The sequence below is a fragment of the Boleophthalmus pectinirostris genome, unplaced genomic scaffold (assembly GCF_026225935.1).
Source record: "Boleophthalmus pectinirostris isolate CB_2022bp ecotype Guang Dong unplaced genomic scaffold, ASM2622593v1 HiC_scaffold_6, whole genome shotgun sequence".
Lineage (NCBI taxonomy): Eukaryota > Metazoa > Chordata > Actinopteri > Gobiiformes > Gobiidae > Boleophthalmus > Boleophthalmus pectinirostris.
In genome coordinates, this window is record NW_026571447.1 from 18,429,027 (window position 1) to 18,449,893 (window position 20,867).

General features: G+C 39.8%; 1 protein-coding gene across 3 annotated transcripts; it reads right to left on the minus strand.

Moving 5' to 3' along the window:
• Positions 1 to 906: 906 nt before the first annotated feature.
• Positions 907 to 6,887, minus strand: osr2 (odd-skipped related transciption factor 2). Of its 3 annotated transcripts, none has more exons than XM_020937503.2 (4): positions 6,847 to 6,887; positions 1,919 to 2,598; positions 1,593 to 1,692; positions 907 to 1,326 (listed from the first exon to the last, which is right to left on the minus strand). In XM_020937503.2, exons 2-4 carry the CDS (start codon positions 2,569 to 2,571, stop codon positions 1,144 to 1,146), a joined length of 936 nt encoding a protein of 311 aa, XP_020793162.1. In that variant the 5' UTR covers positions 2,572 to 2,598; positions 6,847 to 6,887; the 3' UTR covers positions 907 to 1,143. The 3 variants fall into 3 exon arrangements, with proteins under 3 accessions (XP_020793162.1, XP_020793161.1, XP_020793163.1); XM_020937502.2 differs by lacking the exon at positions 6,847 to 6,887 and adding an exon at positions 3,976 to 4,212; XM_020937504.2 differs by lacking the exon at positions 6,847 to 6,887 and adding an exon at positions 3,976 to 4,212 and having other exon boundaries at positions 911 to 1,244.
• Positions 6,888 to 20,867: the final 13,980 nt, after the last annotated feature.

Sequence of the window (20,867 nt, forward strand, 5' to 3'; positions counted from 1 at the left end):
CCACTATCACGACCGGATTTTATTTAGACCCAGGCTACTGCATGCCCTGGTCGATCCCATAGCTTGCCTACTGTTAAATTTAAATTGGGTGAAACAAAGTGGTTTATTTTATTTCCTTTTAATTATTAATTATTCATTTTGTATAACCTACCTAAATTATTGTTTTCCAAACCCTACAAGAAGAGGCAGACATTATTATTATTATTATTATTATTATTATTATTATTATTATTATTATTATTATTATTATTATACATGCATTTAAATAATCCTTAGAATAATTGCCTATAAGGTGCATTGTTGATCAAACGAAGGTTCATTAAGGACGAATGAATGCGCATCACCTTTCTTTAAAAGGCCTTTTTTTTTATTGTGGAAAACTCCAGCTGCTTCGTGGACGTAATCAAGTGACAAAAGTGAGACACAAAGAAACCTGGATGGCGAGAACTCTGAGGTAAGATTAGAAATTTAATTAGGCTAATTCAGCAACAAAATTCCTGATTGACCAGGGCGCACTGGCGCACTGGGATACTTTTTTTTTTTTTTTTTTTTGTTTTTTGCACTACGAACAATTACTTTGTATCAACAGGGACTGTAAATATTGTCATATGAAACACTCTTTACTGGTTCTATGCCATGCGAGGTGTGTTAAAGTGTAGGCGGGAAATAGGTATTTAATTCTATACCTGTACGCTACAATGTTGAGATGTGATGACAGACTTGCATCTAAAATATTATCATGTTTGCTGTTTAGACAGGCAAGCATTTATGTAAATTAGAGACGAATTAGAAAGAATTTCTCTTACTTGTTTTCATCTTTATTGAATAATTAAATTAATGTTTAAGCATTTAAAGCTCGGACTTTGTCCTTAACAATAATTGGTCAAAAAGCAGAACCACTTGTATTCATATAACATATTTATTTCTACAATACAATTGAACATAGTTTAAAGCTGTATTATTTAAAGACAAAGAAACATGGAAAACATTATTTACATGTTCTAGATATTTACAGGTAAAAGATGCTCCGTTGTTGAACCAAATCTCTCTGCAGTGAACAGTGCAGTCCAGGTTTGGATAATGTCTTTGACCAAATGCAAAGCTGCTGCTTTATCCTTTGCACGTTTAGTCTGTCCATGCAGGCTAGTAGTCCTGGAGAGGGCTATGCGTCAAACTGTGCCGTCGCAAGTCACAGTTGCGCCGAAACACCTTTCCGCAGCGGCCACAGCTGTAGGGCTTGATGTCTGTATGGGTGAGAAGGTGAGTTTTCAGGTTACTTCTTTGATTAAAGGTTCTTCCGCATGTGGGGCATTTGTGGGGAGACTCCTGTTTAGATTTAAAGCAAGCAAAGGATTATTCCTTTTAATTATATAAAATTGATAGATCTTTCAGTTACTCAAATGAAACGCACTCTCATCTGTTGATCTATTGTTGTTTTCACTTTTTACAAAAGTTTGGGTAATTATTAGTGAATCTTACATTGCGTACTGATAAACTGTTAAATGGCCTCCCCATGCATGCACCAGAGACGGCGTAATTATTGGTCAGGAGTAAATTCAGGGTGATTTTATGTCCAGTGATGTTGAACGTACCTGCATGTGCAAGGTTTTATGAACGGCTAGAGTCCGAGACTGACAGAATCCCTTCCCACATTCTTGACATTTGAATGGTTTTTCCTTGGAGTGAATATATCTGCAAAGAAAAATGAACACTTCATTAGACGCCTGCTCCCTGCACACACCATACAGAGCCTTCTTACCACAGTGTTTCTCACTAAAGGGGCTTTAGCGCCCTCACTGAGTGAATTTTGGGAACATGCATGCCTTATAATGTGGTTAAACAAAATCATTTGCAGGTTTAACGCGGAGTTTTGTCTGTGTGACTGGTGCGTAATGACCGTGTAAAAAGGCGGTCTTACCTGTGATCCCTGAGGTGGTCCTGTCTCCGGAAAGCCTTATGGCAAATGTCGCAGGTGTACGGCCGCTCGTCAGTGTGGGTCCGCTCGTGGATGAGCAGGTTGTATGACTTAGTGAAATGCCTCCCGCAGAACTTACAAATAAATTCCTTTTTAGTCTTGGACGGGAGCCTGCCTCGCGTGGGCTTTCGATCCGGGGAAAGCTTGCTCAGCTCTGAGATTGTGCCCCCCAGTCCTGATGTCAACTTGGCCAGATTAGCAGCTTTTGGTGGGTCCTCCTGCGTCGCGGCCAGGGCCAAATTGGCAAAATCAAATCTCGGTCTGTCCTTATGTAGCGATTGCACGACGTGGGCACTCACGCCTTGTTTGGGATGAAAGAGTTGAGCTGCGGCTGTGAAGGGCAGCGCAGGGAAAGGGAGACGAGGGTCCATGAGCCCTTGTGCTGCAGCCATCTCGGTAATGGTGGACCGCAGGCCCTGAATGTGTGGGTAGCCTAGAGTCCAGTGGTTCATGTGCATAGTCTGAACCGCACTCAGGCCGTACAGCCCCTGCAACTGGTCCGCCGGGAAAGCGTTGACAGCCTGCAGGAACGAATAGTTGGTGAGCTGCAGCGCCGGGTGAAGTGGAATTGGTGCGTGAAGCGCTTTGCTCCCCATATTGATGGCAAAAACTCTGATGCCCTCCTAAGAGATAAGATACAAAAATATTAGAATCAAATTATGAGAAATGATAACCCTAACCCTATGATATATGTTGCATCAAACTGTTCTGTGTATATTTACTTTATATTCAGAACACCTGAAATGGCATGGACGTGACATTATCCGTTTATAATCGTTTGGTTTGGATCTATCATGATGAGAATATACCTCCATCATGTTGCAGGCAAACCATGTGTAAAATGGTTATTAGTAGAGCTCATTTGCATTAAGTGGACAAGTATAAATTAATTAGACTAGGCCTATATATAGCGCACATAGCCTGTGTAAACGAAAACGTTCAATTGTTCTCTTGTATATAGGGCTTTTACTGAATATTTGGAGTAAGCTGTGAATTAAATGTTGTGTTAATTTCGTTATTTATGACTGAAAATAATTCCGATGTAGGTAGGCCTGTATAATAGATTCTCTTACTTAGTTTGAATTTTACGCACGTGGCATGTCTTCAAATTTCAATAAAGAACATAAATATGAAAATAGATATTGGATATCACAGTTACATTTAATACTACGCATGCTATGGGAGTAAGGCGCCCCGAGGAGGATGACATGTTTAGTTTTAGCACAGCGAGAAGCCCCACACTGCCTGTCCAAGCCCAGCAGTCTGTAGAAAGCCGAGAACCCACTCCTCCAAATGATAAGTGTCTTCTTTATACTTATAATTATTATTATTAAACCTAAGGTCGAACATTTACTAATTCAGTTACAATGAGTGCTTTTAAACGTCGTCAGATTACAAACACTGAATAATGAAAGTATTATTTTCGCTCTACAAAGGCCGACATAACATCTTTATCTAGCATTTCAAAAGGCCTGTTTCTGTAACAGACAAGCGCTGAATGCAGCTAGAGAGTTAATTTTGGACAGGTGCAACATAACCACGCGAGCACTTGTTCTTTGCCCATAGGTTCAGCTTTGTTCAATCTGTTCCTCACTCAACAACCTTTGGACTTCATTTCAACTTTGACAGTAGCCTAAGTGTCTCGTTTACTACTTAAAGTCCTGTCACTTTGCGTTCTTTTGGCACGAGCCTTCCTATAAGTCGTGACAAGTCCTGGCGCGCGCCATGGTCACCCGTGTTCCAGTCATGTTTCGTGCTGTGGACAGAGCGCAGTGATGTGAAAACATAGTTGAACTATGACCTCTAGATGAAGATCTTCAACGAAGCAAAGTCCTCCCCCGTTTTTAAGAAAATATGTATTTCTTTTGTCCTTTGAGTTATATGTTTATTACACACTTAAATCTGTAGCGCATAAAAGGATCACCATTTCGGGGGAAGTGTCTTTTCCCCCGAAATGGTCTCTACCATAAAATGCAATTCAAGTGAGATATGCCTCTTACCACAATAATAAGATGCCAAATGTCCTTTACTTTGTCAGTAATCCACAACAACTACGTGACAAACTCCTCAAAAGCCACGCTAAAAGTTGTCCAAGTTCCAAGTCCATGAAACTTTCACGTTGTTCGCGCTGCAATCGTGAAGCCCGGAGATGTAACAAATTGTAAAGTTGTACAAATAATGACACTCGGGTTTTGATTCAAAAAAATTATAAAACAGTTGCAACATAGGAGCCCCGTTTGTAGCTGGGACTGGAGTGTGCGTACGCGCCGGTCCGTCCTTCACTTTGTAGGGCTTCGGGGTTCTCGAGCTCATTGCCCGCCCTCGACACGCCTTCCACCCTCCTCTGCCATTAACTCCAATGTTCGTTCTCTGTTTATTTGTGTTTGGATAGCAACTAGGGCTCGAGACCATCTTGAAGAACCTGCCTCCTCTGACACCTCTCGTGCACCTTCTTTTGGAAACACTTTTGGAAGCGCAAAAGGAAAACCTTGATCCATTTACACAGAAAACTCGAAAACGTGCGCTTGGATACTTGAGCAACTTACAAGACGTTTTCTTCAAGAGCTTGGATTCCATTTAGGAGACACCACATTTAATAATTTTATTTAATTATGGTAAGGCTCAAATATTTGTGACAGAGGAGGCCTTGAGACCAACAGACCAAGTAAACCGTAAACGCCAGTTGCAGACATCACAAAAGTGCTTCTCATTACCAGGCTTTAACAATAAAACTTGACAATAAAAAATGGCAAGGTGTGTAATTTCTTGAATTACACATTTGCATAAACATTTAATGAAGGTTCTTTACCAACATCCGTGGTCGAGCCAATCTGACAATATTGCTGGTTGATGAGAACAGGCTACACTAATATTTAATTTCATTTTCTGCCATTTACACACAAACTCGGTTTAACCCGGTAAGGTAATTATCTATGTATGCACGGGTAAGAGAAAGTTTTGGATCATGATGGACACAATAATTTTGTGCAAATACAGTTATTCAAATAAGCTATTTTTGGTGTTTTTAAATCATATGCACAAAGTTTTACATTTTATATGTATCATACATTATAGCGAGATGAGTGCATTACGCACCGAAGGAGCATAACTTTGGCACCAACTGCTGCAGTCTTGAGCTGCTCTGAACTGAGGAATGAAAGTAAGCAGCGACGCCTATTGGCATTTAATTGTAACAACAACCTCGGTGCTTTATTCAAATAGGCGACGCATGCTGCCTACAAAAATGTAACTTTTATAATGGAGCATTTTGTTCCTTTAGTTCTAAAAGTTGAATGGCCAGGATGCCATTAGATCAACGTGAAATTGACGGCCTATATTACGTCATTTATTTAAAATAATTTAATTACAACATTGATTATAGAATATTCCCGTAAAAGTTTAATAACTGAAATGAAGCCATCCTACGTTTCCACGAGAGATAAAATAGACCTAGATGTATTGCTACCCAACCATGCTCGAGAAGCCCAAATTTCGTTTTCTTTGAGTTGCACGAGTTTTTTGTGCACACAACATGCTTGTGGTTTTCATTGGGTTTCATATCACCGCGCCGCTATTCTTACTGTCAAAACACAGCTCAATTGGGAGAGATTAGATGACATACTAAGACGAACATTTTTACATGGAACTCAGTGGTGGCTTTTTTCCATCGCGTTGTTATCACTTTCTGAGTGCAATGTGGTTCCACAGCGAGGACAGCAGCGGAAGGAAGGTAGTTTGTTATAAAATAGGTTATCATTTAACGGTGTAGCCTAATCTGTTCCCCGATAGGCCTACAGTAACAATAGTGGGCTTCATTTATTTAGTGTTGAAAAATTGTAAATTTAATCACGTTGAGGACACGTCTGTCTTTTCATGGTCACACGCACAATATTTAGGCTACTTTTTCAACTGAAATAACATTCACAATTAGGCTCCCAAAACAACACAATCAGATGCAGTGAATTAGGCCTAGTAAATTTCAGTGGTTCACTGATTCATTGTGAAATCTTCACAGTTCATATCATTTCCAAATATTGCCATGACGGCGCTGATGACTAATTTTCAGCAAGTGAAATGTGTGGCCAGATTATGACGTTTGTTTGTACTTCTTTAGTGCATTATCTCAACCATTTCGTTCCCTCCTTCGGCATAGCTTCAGGTAACTGGCTGAAATAAAGGCCTATTTGAACAGTTCAAATATTGACAGAAATTAATGAAGTCCTGGGTAAAATATTACAGGCCTAAACTAGGACCTTAAATGTAGCTTTTCTTTGCATACATGAGTACAAATATTAAAACAATACCAGTTTATTTTAAAAGCCAAGCTCCTTACATAAATTTTGTTAGCTGTCTGCTTGGTTTATAGTGTGTGTGTGTGTGTGTGTGTGTGTGTGTGTGTGTGCGCTTCACCAATAGTCTTAGGCTAGTTTTTCTCTTGTCTACAGTTCATGCCTTCCTCTTTGGCTCTTCTCCGTGTCCCCTCCAAACTCCATTGTTCACTGATCATTCGACCCCCTCAAACTACACAGAGCTGTGCTGCAGCTGCCTCAGTATAGGCCTAATGACCGACACTGCTGTTCTACTGCACTCACAAGGATAAAATGAGGAGGCGAGGAATGCAGATCACAAGGGGTCAAGTTGAATTTGAGTTTTTGGAACAGGCTTAGTTTTATACATTATAACATTATTAAACCATATATAAAATGAGAGAAAAAACTATTGTGTGTTATTGTCGCAGTTTTTGTCTTGCATTAGAGGACCAGAATGTAAGATAATCTTTTGGTAATACATTTCTACCCTTAATGAGAATATAAGGGAATCAAATGTATTCTATTGAAAGTTAGTACTCCCCATGTATTCTCATCTCCTACCTGTGCTGGGTCCTTGTCGGCCTTGTTGCTTTCGGATCTTGTCAGTGTATTGGTGTACATGATAATGGCAGACAGGATGTAGGTCCATATACTTTGAGAGGAGGAGGCAGACCTGAGTTACCTGTGCCTGTGGTTTAGGGCCCCCTCATTCCCCTCCCACACTCCCCTCAACAGCTCATCCTGTCCCAGCAGCACTTTCTCTCAGAGACCCTCTATAGTCACATTTTCCTGTAACACTGTTTTACATGAAACACACTCTGCAAATCTACAGACCAATGTAATGTGGAATCAGACACAGTTGGATGTGAAAGCATTTTATTAAATTTATTTTTTCAGTAGAATGTGTTTGGCATGTACATTTGTCTAACTGCTTGAGTATTGAACAAACTATATATATGCTTTTTAAAACACAATCTCAGCTTCTCATTTTGCAAGAAGTACATGTATGATTTTAGTAAATTGAAAGAGTATCAGTTTAGCAGTGTTATGAATTTGAAATATGCTGTCTGCAGAGCTGATACATAGAAATATAGACAAATATTCCAGAAACTATACTTATCTGGCTTTCATCACCAATATATTTTTTCCTAGTATTTCCCATTGTAAATATATTACCTTAAAATACCTCATTACCTGTTGTTTGTATTTTCAACAAATTAAAAGCACAAACCTTTGATTATCGCCATTCACTATGAATATCATATCATTTTTCCACTCCTAGAAGACCTCTCTGAAATTTTGTTTACTTTCATCATGACGTCAATAATGACATCAATGAGATTTTTTCTAGAAATATCTTAAAGAAACATATAACTTGATAGTTTGTATTTATGTTAGATTAATACAGCATCCTGGTACACATATAGGCCTACATATATACATTTTTATATTTTATACCTTTACCTAAAATTAACATGAAAAAAATATCATACAAATATAACTTTTTCCATAAGAGCACTACCACCCCAACTGCTCTTCTCCTCACACTTGCTTGTACAAGACTGCCCCCTATTGGCTAATGCTTATTGTAGTCTCATCATGATTGGGTTTATCAGAATAAGCTGTGTCAGGCCTTGATGAGCACATTCCTCACAGTTTAAGACTTTGGCTCAAACCAATCTTGGCTCGGGGAAGACATTTGTAGACGTCTCAGTGTCTCAGGAAATCAGATCTGAGAGATAGTGAGGAAGAAAAAGCAGTTAGATTTGGGGTATGTTGTGAATATGTGTATGTTATTGTCATTAGTGCAGCCTCTATCAGATTAAAAAGAATGTATATTCTTAAAATAGACATCTTTCCACAAAGTATATGTATAAGAAAATGACTCACAAATAACTAAAATTAATAATTGCATAGATTCTAAATGATTGTTGTTGTATTTACTTTTTTATTTGCTCTTTGGAAAAAATACCATACCAGACCATACCAATGTTATTTATAAAGCACTTTAAAAAGTCAACGTCACAATACAGCTACTAAAAACATAGGAAACAATAAGACACAAGATACTCAAATTCATTAACAACAAGAAATCTGCATCTCATCTGCTAAAAGCCAGTGCAATTTTTTTTTGCTTTTTTAAAGAGAAAAATGTTTCAGATGCCCTTCTTTTCTATTTATCCTGACCCAAAACATACTGTACAAACCCTTGATCTTGATAACATTTTTTGAAGTAGTTTTTATCCGCCTGTTTGTGTGTAGTTCACGTGAAAGTGTAACCAGCTCTGTACAGGGCACTCACATTCCTCTGCTCCCTCATGATCTCTTCTCCATCTGCCCTCCATTGCCACTCTCTTCACCAGTCTCCTTCCATGTGTTTAACAGCACCCGCCTGCCACCTTTGCGTGACCGAACACTATTCGCCAGAGAGCTGCGCAGAGAAAAGAAAAAATGCCAGGCTATCATGCTCCTTCCAACCAATAAAAAACCTACTAGTTACTGCAGCTGAGACCAAACACAAAATCCCATTAGTCAGCAGATAGCTCCCTCCCTCCCCGTGCAGGTCAGGCGCTTCTGTAACGCTCTGTGCCATTAACATGACAGCCTCAATAATGTGATGTCTGCTGTGACGGTGAGCAGAGGCAAGAACCAGTGATGAGAAGCAGCAACAAGTGGGGCCTGGGCAGATTCATAAAGCATCACAACGTCATAATTCAGACTCAAGATAGAAAACACAGAGAGAAAGCACAAGGATGCTGCCAGTACTGTATAGCTGGGATTGTATCAATATGTGATAAACTGGAAAAAATAATATATTAGCTTGGTTAACATTGCTTATTCATATTTGATTGCTTACATCATTAAAGGTCCTATATTATGCAAAATTGACTCTTGTGAGATTTAAGTCTAGTTGGAATGTTGTTTTCAAAAATATATCTGGAGTTGTATTTTGTTTCATTCACAAATGCTTTATCATTAGTCTGTCTCTACATCTCTAAAGCTCAAAATGCTCTGTTACACCTTGTGATGTCATGAAGGGGTAGTTTTCAAGTTAACACCTACCTTTTAACTTTTGTTCAGGAGAGACTGAGAATTCCAGGGCTGAAATGGAAATGAGGAGTATGGAGTTTAAAAGCGCAGTGGAGCACATCCTGCATTACCACGTGACATTACAAGGTGTTTTCTGTTTGAGAGAAAAAATATGCCTAAAATACGCATAAATCTCCAGGTATGTTTGTGATGAGGAAACAACATTATAACAGATCTGAAAATAGCATAATATAGGCCCTTTAATATTTAATTGGTTGATTCATTTAAAAAAAACAAAAAAACATTCACAATGTTATGACATGATATAGGGTATGCTTATAAAAGCCAGCAGGGGTCTGGTACAGTCCAACCCACTCCTGGTTTCACTTCCTCCACTGTTACAATACAGGCAGAGAGGGCCTTGTCAAAGTGTCTCATGCTTGTCCTCCTTGATTCTTCGGTCTGTGCGGTTTTACATTGTTCATGGCAGGTCATCACAAAAGTATTTCTCCCCGTGTGTTCTGCTGCTCAGCTGTGACAGGAGGGACTGTTTTGTTGCTTAAGTGGGATTTCATCTGGAGCAGGATCTGGTGTGAGGACTGGAGCCTTTTAAAAGGTGTGCGTGCCCTCTTAGCCTCTGTGTTGCACCGGGGCTGGGCCAAATTTTTTCCCACTAGTACTGGAGAAGTTTATGGGAAATAATTTAATCATACAAACATCCTGTTATATATAATAATTCAATAGGTTGGGAGAACTTTTGCCACAGTCAGTTGTCAGCATTTGCAGAAAGATCATGTATGCCATAATTTGCACTTGTTAAAATCAAGAGTAAAATTGATTTGATCAACAGTGCTCCAAAATGACGTGACATGTTATTATTTTAACAAGAAACTATAGCCATTTTCCATGATTTTTATCAGCAGTACTCTGGATCACATGTTTTACGTTGATGGGGGAATCCAATTACACTGAAAAGCCCACTTAGGCTTTGGGAGAACACACAAACTTAATTGTGTCAATCTAATATTTTACATGAGATCTTCTAGTTGTGAGGTGACGGTGCTTAATCCTTTGCTGACTTTTTGTACTGAATTAAGCATTGTTTACCAGTGTCAGATGCTATTATAAATCGCTCACTAGACAAAAACCTGTGTTCTGTTCATGCAGAGGCTTGAACAGAGTAGTTCCTGCTGCTGGACAGCTCCTGTGTGCAGGTGATGGACAGTAAAAGTGTCAGAGCACCTGTTTCCTGGCCATGCTCCAGTGTGATTAACAGGCTGGTGAGAGGCCATCACTGCTGCAGACGGGAGGCATAAATCACACAGGGCTACAGTGTGTCATCCTGCCCAAAAATTAAAAAAACACAATAATTCTGAAGATGTAAACTGGGGTGTATACCTACTTTGTAGAACATACACCAGCTTTTTTAAACAGAGCATTGATGTTTTCTCATACTTTGACAGATTTTAGATGCCTTTGGCATCCTTTTTCAGAGAGGTCATGTAATGTCACGGCTGATTTGCACAATTTTTGGTGCAATTTCCCTTACCTGCATTGGGATGGGGACAGCGCCATCTGCAGTCTGCTTTCTCTAAGACAATGTCCCAGGTCCTTGAAAGCCCTCATCCATGTTTATTGTCCTGTGGCCGAGTTTCAGACTCTGCACTTACTCCTTAATTCAACATTTGTGATTAATAGCTGCTGCTACGAACACTGGGTCCTCAGGGTTTCATCTAAAATAGTGTACATCTATTTGCTTTGTAACTATGAAGGAAATGGAACAAAGCGTACTAAGTCAGTGATGAAATAAAAAAGGCAAGACATTAGAAAAAAATATTAAAACAAGTTTTACTCACTGCTGGCTGCTGCAGAGAAGTATTCATGCTTCAGAACATTCAGGACTCCTCTAGCTAACCTTTAGCTAGCTCTACCATGTCTCTGATGTTGCTAAATCGGAATTTACTCAAACAATGGTCAGTTTCCCACATCAACAGCAAACACAAAAACTCTCATCCTGTGTGAGTTCTTATAATTTCTCTATTCCCCTGAACCTTTCTCAGCCTTTATGATGTGCCAGACATTTGTGCATTACAAAGAGGCTGCAGGAAATGGCTGTCCACTTAAAAACATGAGAGCCGATTTTGACACGGTTACAGGGATAACCTTAGGCTGTTAAGGACGGTTAGCTACTCCCCATAAGTATTGGACAAATTAAAATTACCCACAAAAAGGGTGCAGTTTCTGGACTATTATCATTACCAAAATACTGAAAGGCCTGATTGTTTTCCCCAGTAAAAAATACCACCAGTGGCTCTGATCCAGCACTGTTGCTCTTTGAACTAAAATAACATCAACATTTGAGTGGAGGCATGTGTTATTGATGGATCTGCACTTTGCTGCTGTGGTTAGAATTAATTGCCTGGATTCCTGTTGCATTCGGTATATGGACCCACACATTCTTGTGGACAAACAGAGAAAAATGCTTGGAGGCGCAACCACGCACTGAGTAAATGGTAATACAGGCAGGTGCGGTCTGCAGGGAGGCCGCTGCTTCTCTCTCATCAGTCACTCGTAATCACTTCCTCTCCAACTCTTGTAAATCACCGACTTTAACCATGCATTTACAGGAGGCATGTTCACAAGTTAATGCCAGGAAAGATGTTCAGACCATTGCTCTGTAGTTTTACACTTATACAGTTACATACTTATATAGTTCATAACACTAATAATAAGACCTTTTGTGTATGATTAAATAATAGTAGTCATGTAATTTGACTTTTACTTCGCATATAGCCATTCATACAGTGTACAGACAGGAAATCTTTTGTAAATGTCGTCGTAGTTTCTGCCATGTATTTGTGCTTTTAATAGGGTTTTAAGCTGTTTATGACATGAGGGTGAGAGTGGAGTTATTAGTCAGGAGGGGGCTCTCCAGCGGCTGTGGATATTGGCAGGTTGGACTGGGGTCCTGGGGAGGTCCCAATGACCTGTTTTATACCAACACTGGTGCTTTGTCATAAATGGAGAGAGAAGTCCAGTCACTGCATCAGTATTTGTTTGAAGTGGGCGGAAAAAGGTCTTGAGCGAAAGAGTGTTGCTAGCTACCGATGGGAGAGGAAGTGTGGAGAAAAGCTGTAGTGTGTCTTTACATTACAGAGTTAGATGAATGCCCAGGTTCTGGTAAAATGCTCCAGTACTACAGAGAGTACAAAACAACACTGCCCACTCTCTGTTGTGAATGGAAACGGGAAATGGAAGCCTGTAGCTGGTGTTTGACTGCTATAATTGGACGTTTAGGGGATTTTCAGTTTAAAGTGTGATGGAGAAGAAGAAAAGTGCCAAATGGGCAGTGTGGTTACAAGCTCAAAGGACAGCACCAGGGTCAAACAAGATTAAAAAATGGCGTTTGAAAGAAACCATTAGTATTCATATTCAGTTCTTCCAAAGTGTTCCCAAGGTAAACCTATACACATGCATGTGTCCAGCACAGCCTATGCTGTATCCTGAATCATCTTTGAACAGAACTGGTGACAAAGGACAACCTTGGTAGTAACCGAGGACTTTGCCAACAATGTTCAGAACAAATGGGGGGCCAGAATACTGTCAGATCTACAAGCAAAACCAACACAGAAACCTGTCCTCAGTATAGGGCTATGACATAGCCTGCAGCAGATTAGTCCAATCCTTTTCCAGCAGTTGGTGAGTGGAGGTGAAATTCTGCTGTGCCTGGGAACTTGTTGTTGAGACACCTAATTTTGTTCCCGTCCCTTAGAACACAGTTTAAATTGGCTCACATCCTGCAAATCATATTTCACAGCTCTGTGGTTGTTCTAGCTCTGCCGTCTACAACCATGCCAGATTTAGTTCTTAAGAAGGGAGCACAATGAAACAGGTGAAGAAAAACTGCAAGAGGCGGGCAGTATTTCAGTTGATTTAATATTTCCTCAAAGCCTTGAATTTTGTCTGTCACTGCATGTGTCAAGGTGATGGATGGTAGACGTGTGTTTCAAGATTATGTTTTATGAAAGTCCGGGGCCCTTGGGTGGGTCTGCGAAGCCTATAATCTTAGTAGAACGTCTGGTCTGGATGAACCAAGTCTTTATTATTAAACACCTATGAGAGGTCTTGAGATGGTGCATATCGAAGTCTCACTCTCCTGGCAGCTTTCACACGTAATACACATTTGGAGATGAAACTTTCAAACATCTACTCAGCACTAAAATGGAAATAAAAATGGTGGTTTCAGGAATCGATACAGATGAAAGCAGAGCCATATTCAACACTCTTTTTATTCTCAAATGTCACTGATCTTGCTGTTGCTTTTTGGGTTCTTGTAGAAACGTTGGTCTTTGAGGAGGAGTGTTAAAATGGTAATACTTTTGGCAATATGTTTCAGATTTGATGTTACATGTGAGGATTGGCTATAACTACAGCTGTATTGATTTCACATGTGGACCATAGTACCAGGGTTAAAAAGGAGAGTTGGAATGTGGTCTCTGGGATGTGCATGAAGGACCGAGGCTCCAGAGGCCAATGGCCAGGCTCCACTGCACTGGGAGCTGTTAAATATACTATAAAAACTTCATATCCACAATTATTCTGACTTTTTGGATTTATAAATCTCAGGTCATACTCATGGTAGATGGCTTAAACATGGAAACTGCTGCTGCTTTCTAGGTAACACACCCCTTGGTAATTTTGAAGATCATGACTGCAATAGTGATTGTATAGTTTCAGAATTTGGCAAATCATTTGGTAGTACATGATGGCACAGAGAGGTCAGAGTAAATCACACGCAAATGCAAAATGTATTACCTGGAAATAATAACAGAAATTAAAATATTTGATATGTATGCACTGACAGATTAATTAAACTAAACAGACCATGCACGGTGGTCCCAACAGTTTGCATGTTTTTCCCTGTGTCTGAGTAGGTTTCCTCTAGTCACTATAGTTTTCCCTATCAACCCAAAACTTGTGAAAAACAATATGTTAAATCTTCCAGCTAAGGTTGTCTGAGATCTGGATCTGTAGAGGACAGTTTTACTCTATGTGGTCAATTGTGTGGTCAAGTGTACAATATATACAACATATACAATATCTATAGCATTTAAAGCTATTTTAAATCTTGGTTGCATTTGTTAGGGAGATTATGTGTCACTTTGGCAGTCTGACGATAAGAAGAAACTGAGAATGCAGATTTTCTTTTCCATACAAATTGTCTGAGTTGTCTGTCATTGGTTGATAGCAATAATCCCTGGATGAGTTTCTACCATAGTTTTGTAACAATATCATAGAGTGACTTATTTTATTTTTCTCTTCTTGTGTATCTTAATGCAGCTGTATTGAATGTGACACATTCAGGCTCCTCTAGAAAGTCCCCTTTGCAGAGAACAGTGTACAGCAAAGATCAGCACATGCTCCAGTGGCAGGATCCAGCTGGCCTGTGGAGCTGGAAATGTTTACCGTGGTGCACATGGCTAATTTGTGTGTTTTTATTTAGCTGCTGTGTATCAGGGACTTTTGGTTGTGGGATCAGAAGGTGGTAGGGGAACAGCAGCAGTCACCAGACGCTGTGAGAGTGACCGCAGCAGGAAGCTCAGACAAATGCAGCTAATTAAGGCTGTCAGTGAGGCCAAGTCAAGGCCAGGAGCTGTGGCAATCAGCTGATCTATGTGGCTCTATCTGCCAACTCCCATTTACCTAAAACATGCCTCAACATTTTTGTCTCATGTACCTTCCCGTGTGTGCTGATGATCTTTAAACAAATGGAAAAGCAAGTGAAACCCCTTTTAATAAATAAAGAATCAATCAACCCAAATTTGCATCCTCCTAGTTTTAATTATTACACTTTTCAATTTCGCATTTGGTTTATATGTTTACAACTAAATGTGTTCCTACATCTTTGAATCAAAATACAGTAGATGCAGATGTTTTCTTACATAACACTTAAATGCACTGTATAACATTACATATTTTCTGTATTAAAGTTGCCCATAGACCTTCACAACATCAATGACCATTGCATTGTTTCTCCATGAGACCAGCTGGTTCCTGTTCCTGAGATGAATTGGACGATATTATTTTTCATTATAGCAATTATCTTTTCACTCACTCTAAGTGTTACAAGTTCATTCATATGTTTTTTGTTATAGAAAAAATTAAGAAAAAAAGTCAAAATTTTTCCCAGCTTTTCTGCACTGACTGAATTAACAGGAGAGTGCAGCGTGTTCATGGGGTTGGTTTAATTGGGCTGTGAAACCAACGTGAGCAATGTTTCTGACCCCAATCAGGACTCTGGCTGTGGGACGGCTGCGATGAGGGGTTACACCAGGCCTCTCTGGATGGACAGTCTGGGACCCTTAAACCTGCAAAACCAGGAGCCCGTGTGCTTTGTGTTTACCTCTGTGCTTTTACAAGTGATGTCACCACGTTGTAAAAAGATACAGTACTCTGCGGCCCGAGCCTTTTGTTACTATTGAGAGAATAAACACAGACTAAGTGCATAGAGGAGATGGAAGTGGCGGTTGGAAAGAATAAGAAAGCTATGGGAAGCAGGCTGTCGTGGTGCGTGGTGTGGCCAAACAGTGGAAGAGGACTTTTGGGATCTGTAACTGTCCAGGTGCTGTGAGCCGAGCCCCAGTCTTCACCAACTAATCCCTCCACGCTGATGAACACACCGCACTTCCCTATAAATATTCAGCCATCTTGCCTTCCCTATGTTCCTGCCTTCAACAGAAACAAACCCTCATGTATTAATGGTCCCCTTGGGGCCTTCACCCTGTGTCCACATGTGTTTGTCTTTGCTCTGTTGCGTGTGGAGCGAAACCTACTGTGAATTAGTGTTGTAGCACTTAATCTTAAGACCACATTTTAAAGCTCTGAGTCGAACACATTCTTACACAGCTCTAATTCATTTTGAGACATACTAAGCTCTTTATTTTCAATCAAAATGAGCCAAAACCACAAGTGATGTTCGTTCTTCAACATATTACTGTAGGAATTGACCAGAGGTTTCACCTGCAGGTGGGTGCACCTTTGACAATTGCCTATTAACCTATCTTCACTCTCACTTTCATTCATTATAAAGCAATGCACATTCACCACGTCACCACCTGTATGTTGTGAAACATTTCCACTTTATGTGTTGTGCATTGTGTTATAGTACATGTTACTTCATGGGTTCTCCTCTGCCTAAAGCCAGGTTTGAGAAAGTTAGTAAGTTCCATATATTATGGAGAATTTCTCAGAGCATCATAGGCACTCAGAGTGTTAAGTGACGTGGTATGTGCAGAAGGCAGTGAAACAGCTTGTGTTTTATGTGATCTCTCCTGTCGAGGCATCTGCATAGTTCTGTCTCATACTGCCTCAACACTCTCTTTAAGTGCAAGTCAATCTTAGGAATTCAACACATCTGCAAAAGCAAATGCCGCAAACTCCAAAATGACTTTAGGTCGATATTTTCAGGATCTTAGCATACGTTTTTCTGTCACATATCATCATCAGTGGATAATTCCCCAGAAGCTTATATTTTATTATGATGTCAATAAAAAAATATGTTTGAGATTTTAGAAATAAACCAAAATAATGGGAAATGGTTCAGTGTAAATGCTCTTCCTCACATTATTATGTACACATAGAAAAACAGTTGGTTAGCGTTATCTTATGGCCACCATTCTGCATCTGTAAACAATAGCACTCATGACTTGAGAGAGGGGAAGTTTGACTTGTTAAGAGTTTATCTACCACAGAAAATATTTTTCAACACATTAGTCCAAATACTACATATGGTTGCGTCTTTGTTTGGCCCTTGACAGACACATGATGTCATCATAGCCTGCAGTCAAACCACTGGAGTAACACAGTGAGTGCGTCCTCTGAGGAGTCCTCTGCTGTCTTTACGTTCGCTCCCTGTACTTGTGTGTTTTTTTGGCGCTCTCTTTTATGAGCTTTTCCCGAGCCTCACAGAAGTTGGCCCGGGTCGGTCCTCCCGGCTCTTTCCCATTAATGAAGTGCACATTCTGCTGCAGATTTTGGCTGCTCCTCGGCCATCCCTTAATGGGAATTTCCCTTGCTTCCATGCACCCCTGCCTATCCACCACTCCGGACTGTGCATCGGCCAGGGGACGTTTGATTCATAGACCTTCTTACACTTGTTTGCCACTGTTGATCTGTTTGGCAAAATGTCTGGAGCAGCACTGTTTGGACTGACTTATTGCTGGATTGGGTGGCTCGAAATGGGATAAACGTTTAAGGGCCGAGGCACTGACTGACGCTGAGCAGTAGACTTGGAGAAAAAGTTGTGTTAGAATAACACAGATCCAAGAGAAACAAGAAAACATTAATTTATACTTGTGGCATTACTTATTCTAGGTCATTTATAATACTTTTCAAACTGACTAATGCTACAGACATTTCATTTTCCTAACTTCCCATAACAAGTGTTAAAATTAAATAGACTTTGATGGATGAGTTGATTTCAAACCTAACAGCTTGCTTCCATATTTATATAACAACTACTGAAAATTGGAGAGAGAGTTGGTGACAGCACCTGCTGTTCTGAAACTCAAAGCAAACTCAGCGTTTCCTTTATGTTTCTAAACCATTCTTTTATCTTGTGTCTCACTGCAATAAACACAGAAAAGAATTTATAGTGGTCCCAAACCTGGGTTACTGAACAGAGGATGTGTGGGTTCAGTCATAATATCTATTCAGAACAAATAGGCTAATAACACATTTAACATCTGCATTGGTGAACTGAGAGCTCAGGTTTTCAAGGATTATGTGGGGCATACTACTGTAATGTTTGTATGTCTCTTGGTGTTTTCATGATGTGCTCCAATGTCCTGAACAGCATGTAGTCTGATCCACCAGGTTCTGCAAATCTGGATCCTGGCTTTAAATTTAGAAGAGTTGCACTGTGGCTGCTCCCAGGTCTTAACATCTGCATTAAAGGATGGGTCAAATGCGAAGGACAAATTTCACTACAGTGTCTTAATCACTGGAAAATAATTGTATTCTGTTTTTGTTGCACAGCGTAATGAGAGTGAGACAGCCTGCATCTTCAAATCAACCTTGAAAAGCTCCATGCTATCTGCGTTTTATAAGGGAAAATCCACCGGGACATGAAAGCTGGGAATATACTCTGCGACAGGGAAGGTCATGCGAAACTGGCTAACTCGGGTCTGGTTGGACAGTTGACGGTGAGCTCTGATTCCACAGGGCCTTCCAGTCTTTAAAAGTCAACATAATAAAGTCAGGTCTCCCTCTGATATTATGGAACATCATAATAATTTGGTCTGCACAAGTTTCCCCATTTAAAATAAGCCAATGCGGTGTAAAAATGAAAGCTGATTGCAGTTTGGAGATGTGGATTCATATTTTTTGTCCAAAGAATGTTGTTGGGCCAGCGGCACAACCTTAACAGCCCCTGGTGAGCTTTATTCTTGTCAAAATCTACTATCTTGAATATATTCCACAGTGCCAAAGAGACAATGTGTGGAGTATGGAGTAGTAGATTCAGGCCTATCTGGCTCTGCACTTTATTCTCGACTGCTATGTTTCCAACAGCAGTCTGTGGTTTGGGCACTCACATAAGATATTTTACAGTTCCCATACTGGGGTATCTTCATCACCCTGATCTTATTCTGAACAATCTCCATAATGAAGGGTCAATGAGTCCCAGAGGAGAAATTGAAAGGAGAGAGTGGGTGAACACTAGCTCCCTCTTTATGTGTAGTGATGAGACTGAGACCAGAGGACATAATGATGGACAAATGGGAGGGAAATTATCAGCAAAGTATATTAATTACACTACAAATCCAAATATAGTAAATACTTGATTTACCAAAGGGGAAGTTAAAACAAGAGGGAAACATGCAAATCCAGCTAAATGGGAAAATGATTACCGTATATTATTATAATAATCAGAATGTGTATGTGTTTTTGTAATGAATCTGCGAGTTGTGTTTTTTTATTGCTCACATGTTTGAAATAGGGTATTTCAACACATTTACCACAGCACAGGATGTGTGTGGCAAAAAGAGACTGATGTCCCTTTGGCCTTCAGGACATAGATACCTCTACTGTGGTCTCCTTGAGCAAGACATTGAACCATCACCAGCTCCTGGACGGAAGCCCATGGCCCTGATGGACGCCATTTATTTTCAACTAGATGCAGCTCATTGGCAGAAATGCTTCGAAGGCTTCTGGTTTACTGCTCAGTTTTGGTGTTGAGTAACTAATGTGAATTGTCTGTGTAACATAGCAACACGAACTACAACAACATTTAATACACCAAATAAAAATTAAATATTAATTTCAATATAATGGCCTCTTATTGAAAATTGTAATGTTCCCAAGTGCTGTGACCTTGCAGATTGAATATTGCTTTTGCTTCAGTCACTCTGTGCTTCAGTCACTGTGTCACTGTGACCCTGCTGGGGTTGCTCTTTCCTTTGCACGACATAGTTGGGTTTTAGTTTGTACAGAGCAGCAGTGTGTCTTATATTTAGCATTTTATTGTTGTTGCAATCTAAATAATTCACCACAAAGGATTACAAAGTTCTCATAATATATCATTGATTGCTGCTCTCTGTTTGATTTTGACCTTTGACCTCACTCCGCAGTGGGGACAAATTTGAGACAGATTCCTCTTGTGGGATGTCCCAAAATAGAAACATACAGTATCTGATGACACCTTAGGGAGAAGGCACAGAAGCTATTTACATCCATAACTTGTTTCAAGTTTGTCCATTATAAGTTCAATGTCCAGTGCTGTGAGATTTGTCCTTTTTTGAACCAAACATCTGCATGTATGTCTGCTGGGTGGTCCACAGCATGAGCGCCCCATTACTTACCTGGCTGCATTGTTTCACTTTTGGACATCCAGCCATTTTTTTTACTAAGCACTTGATGATTTAAAGACTTCCATAAAAATTGCGAGACCATGACCCTTAGGAACCTGCATTGGCTGTGAGTGAGGCATTGGGAATACATTGGAGCTATAAGAATGGTGCTAGGCTTTTTAGTAATTTAGTATTTCTGGAATATACATATGTGCCCAGCATAATAAAACAGTTTAGGCCCCGGATTTAGCACAGAGAAATTATTTTAAAAGAATAGTTTCAGTGGGTGAAGGGGTGTCTTTGTTTGATTTACAGCCAGTGTGGCTGTGAAGTTCATCATTTCTGTATCGAGGCTGAGGAGAGGGGTGTGACTGAGGGTGTAAAAGTGATGAGTTTCAGAGGGTCATCTATCATACTTCGGTCCAGAATTCTTTGGCTAAGTTAAAGACGCACTGTATTTTATTTGATCTGTTTCCAGTTCAGTGTCTTCAGGGTTTTCAGTTTGTTACCTCAAAATTATATAATATAAATTTGTTCTCAAAAGTTCATTAGAATTGTTTTTGTATTTATACATTAGTACTTGCTGCTTTAAGTAATACAGTATAAAAACAACATAAAAAATACTCTAGACATACAAAAGAAAGAAGAAAAGTGAGACATATGGATATAAGCCAGGTTGGCGGAGATGTTTTTATACAAGATTTT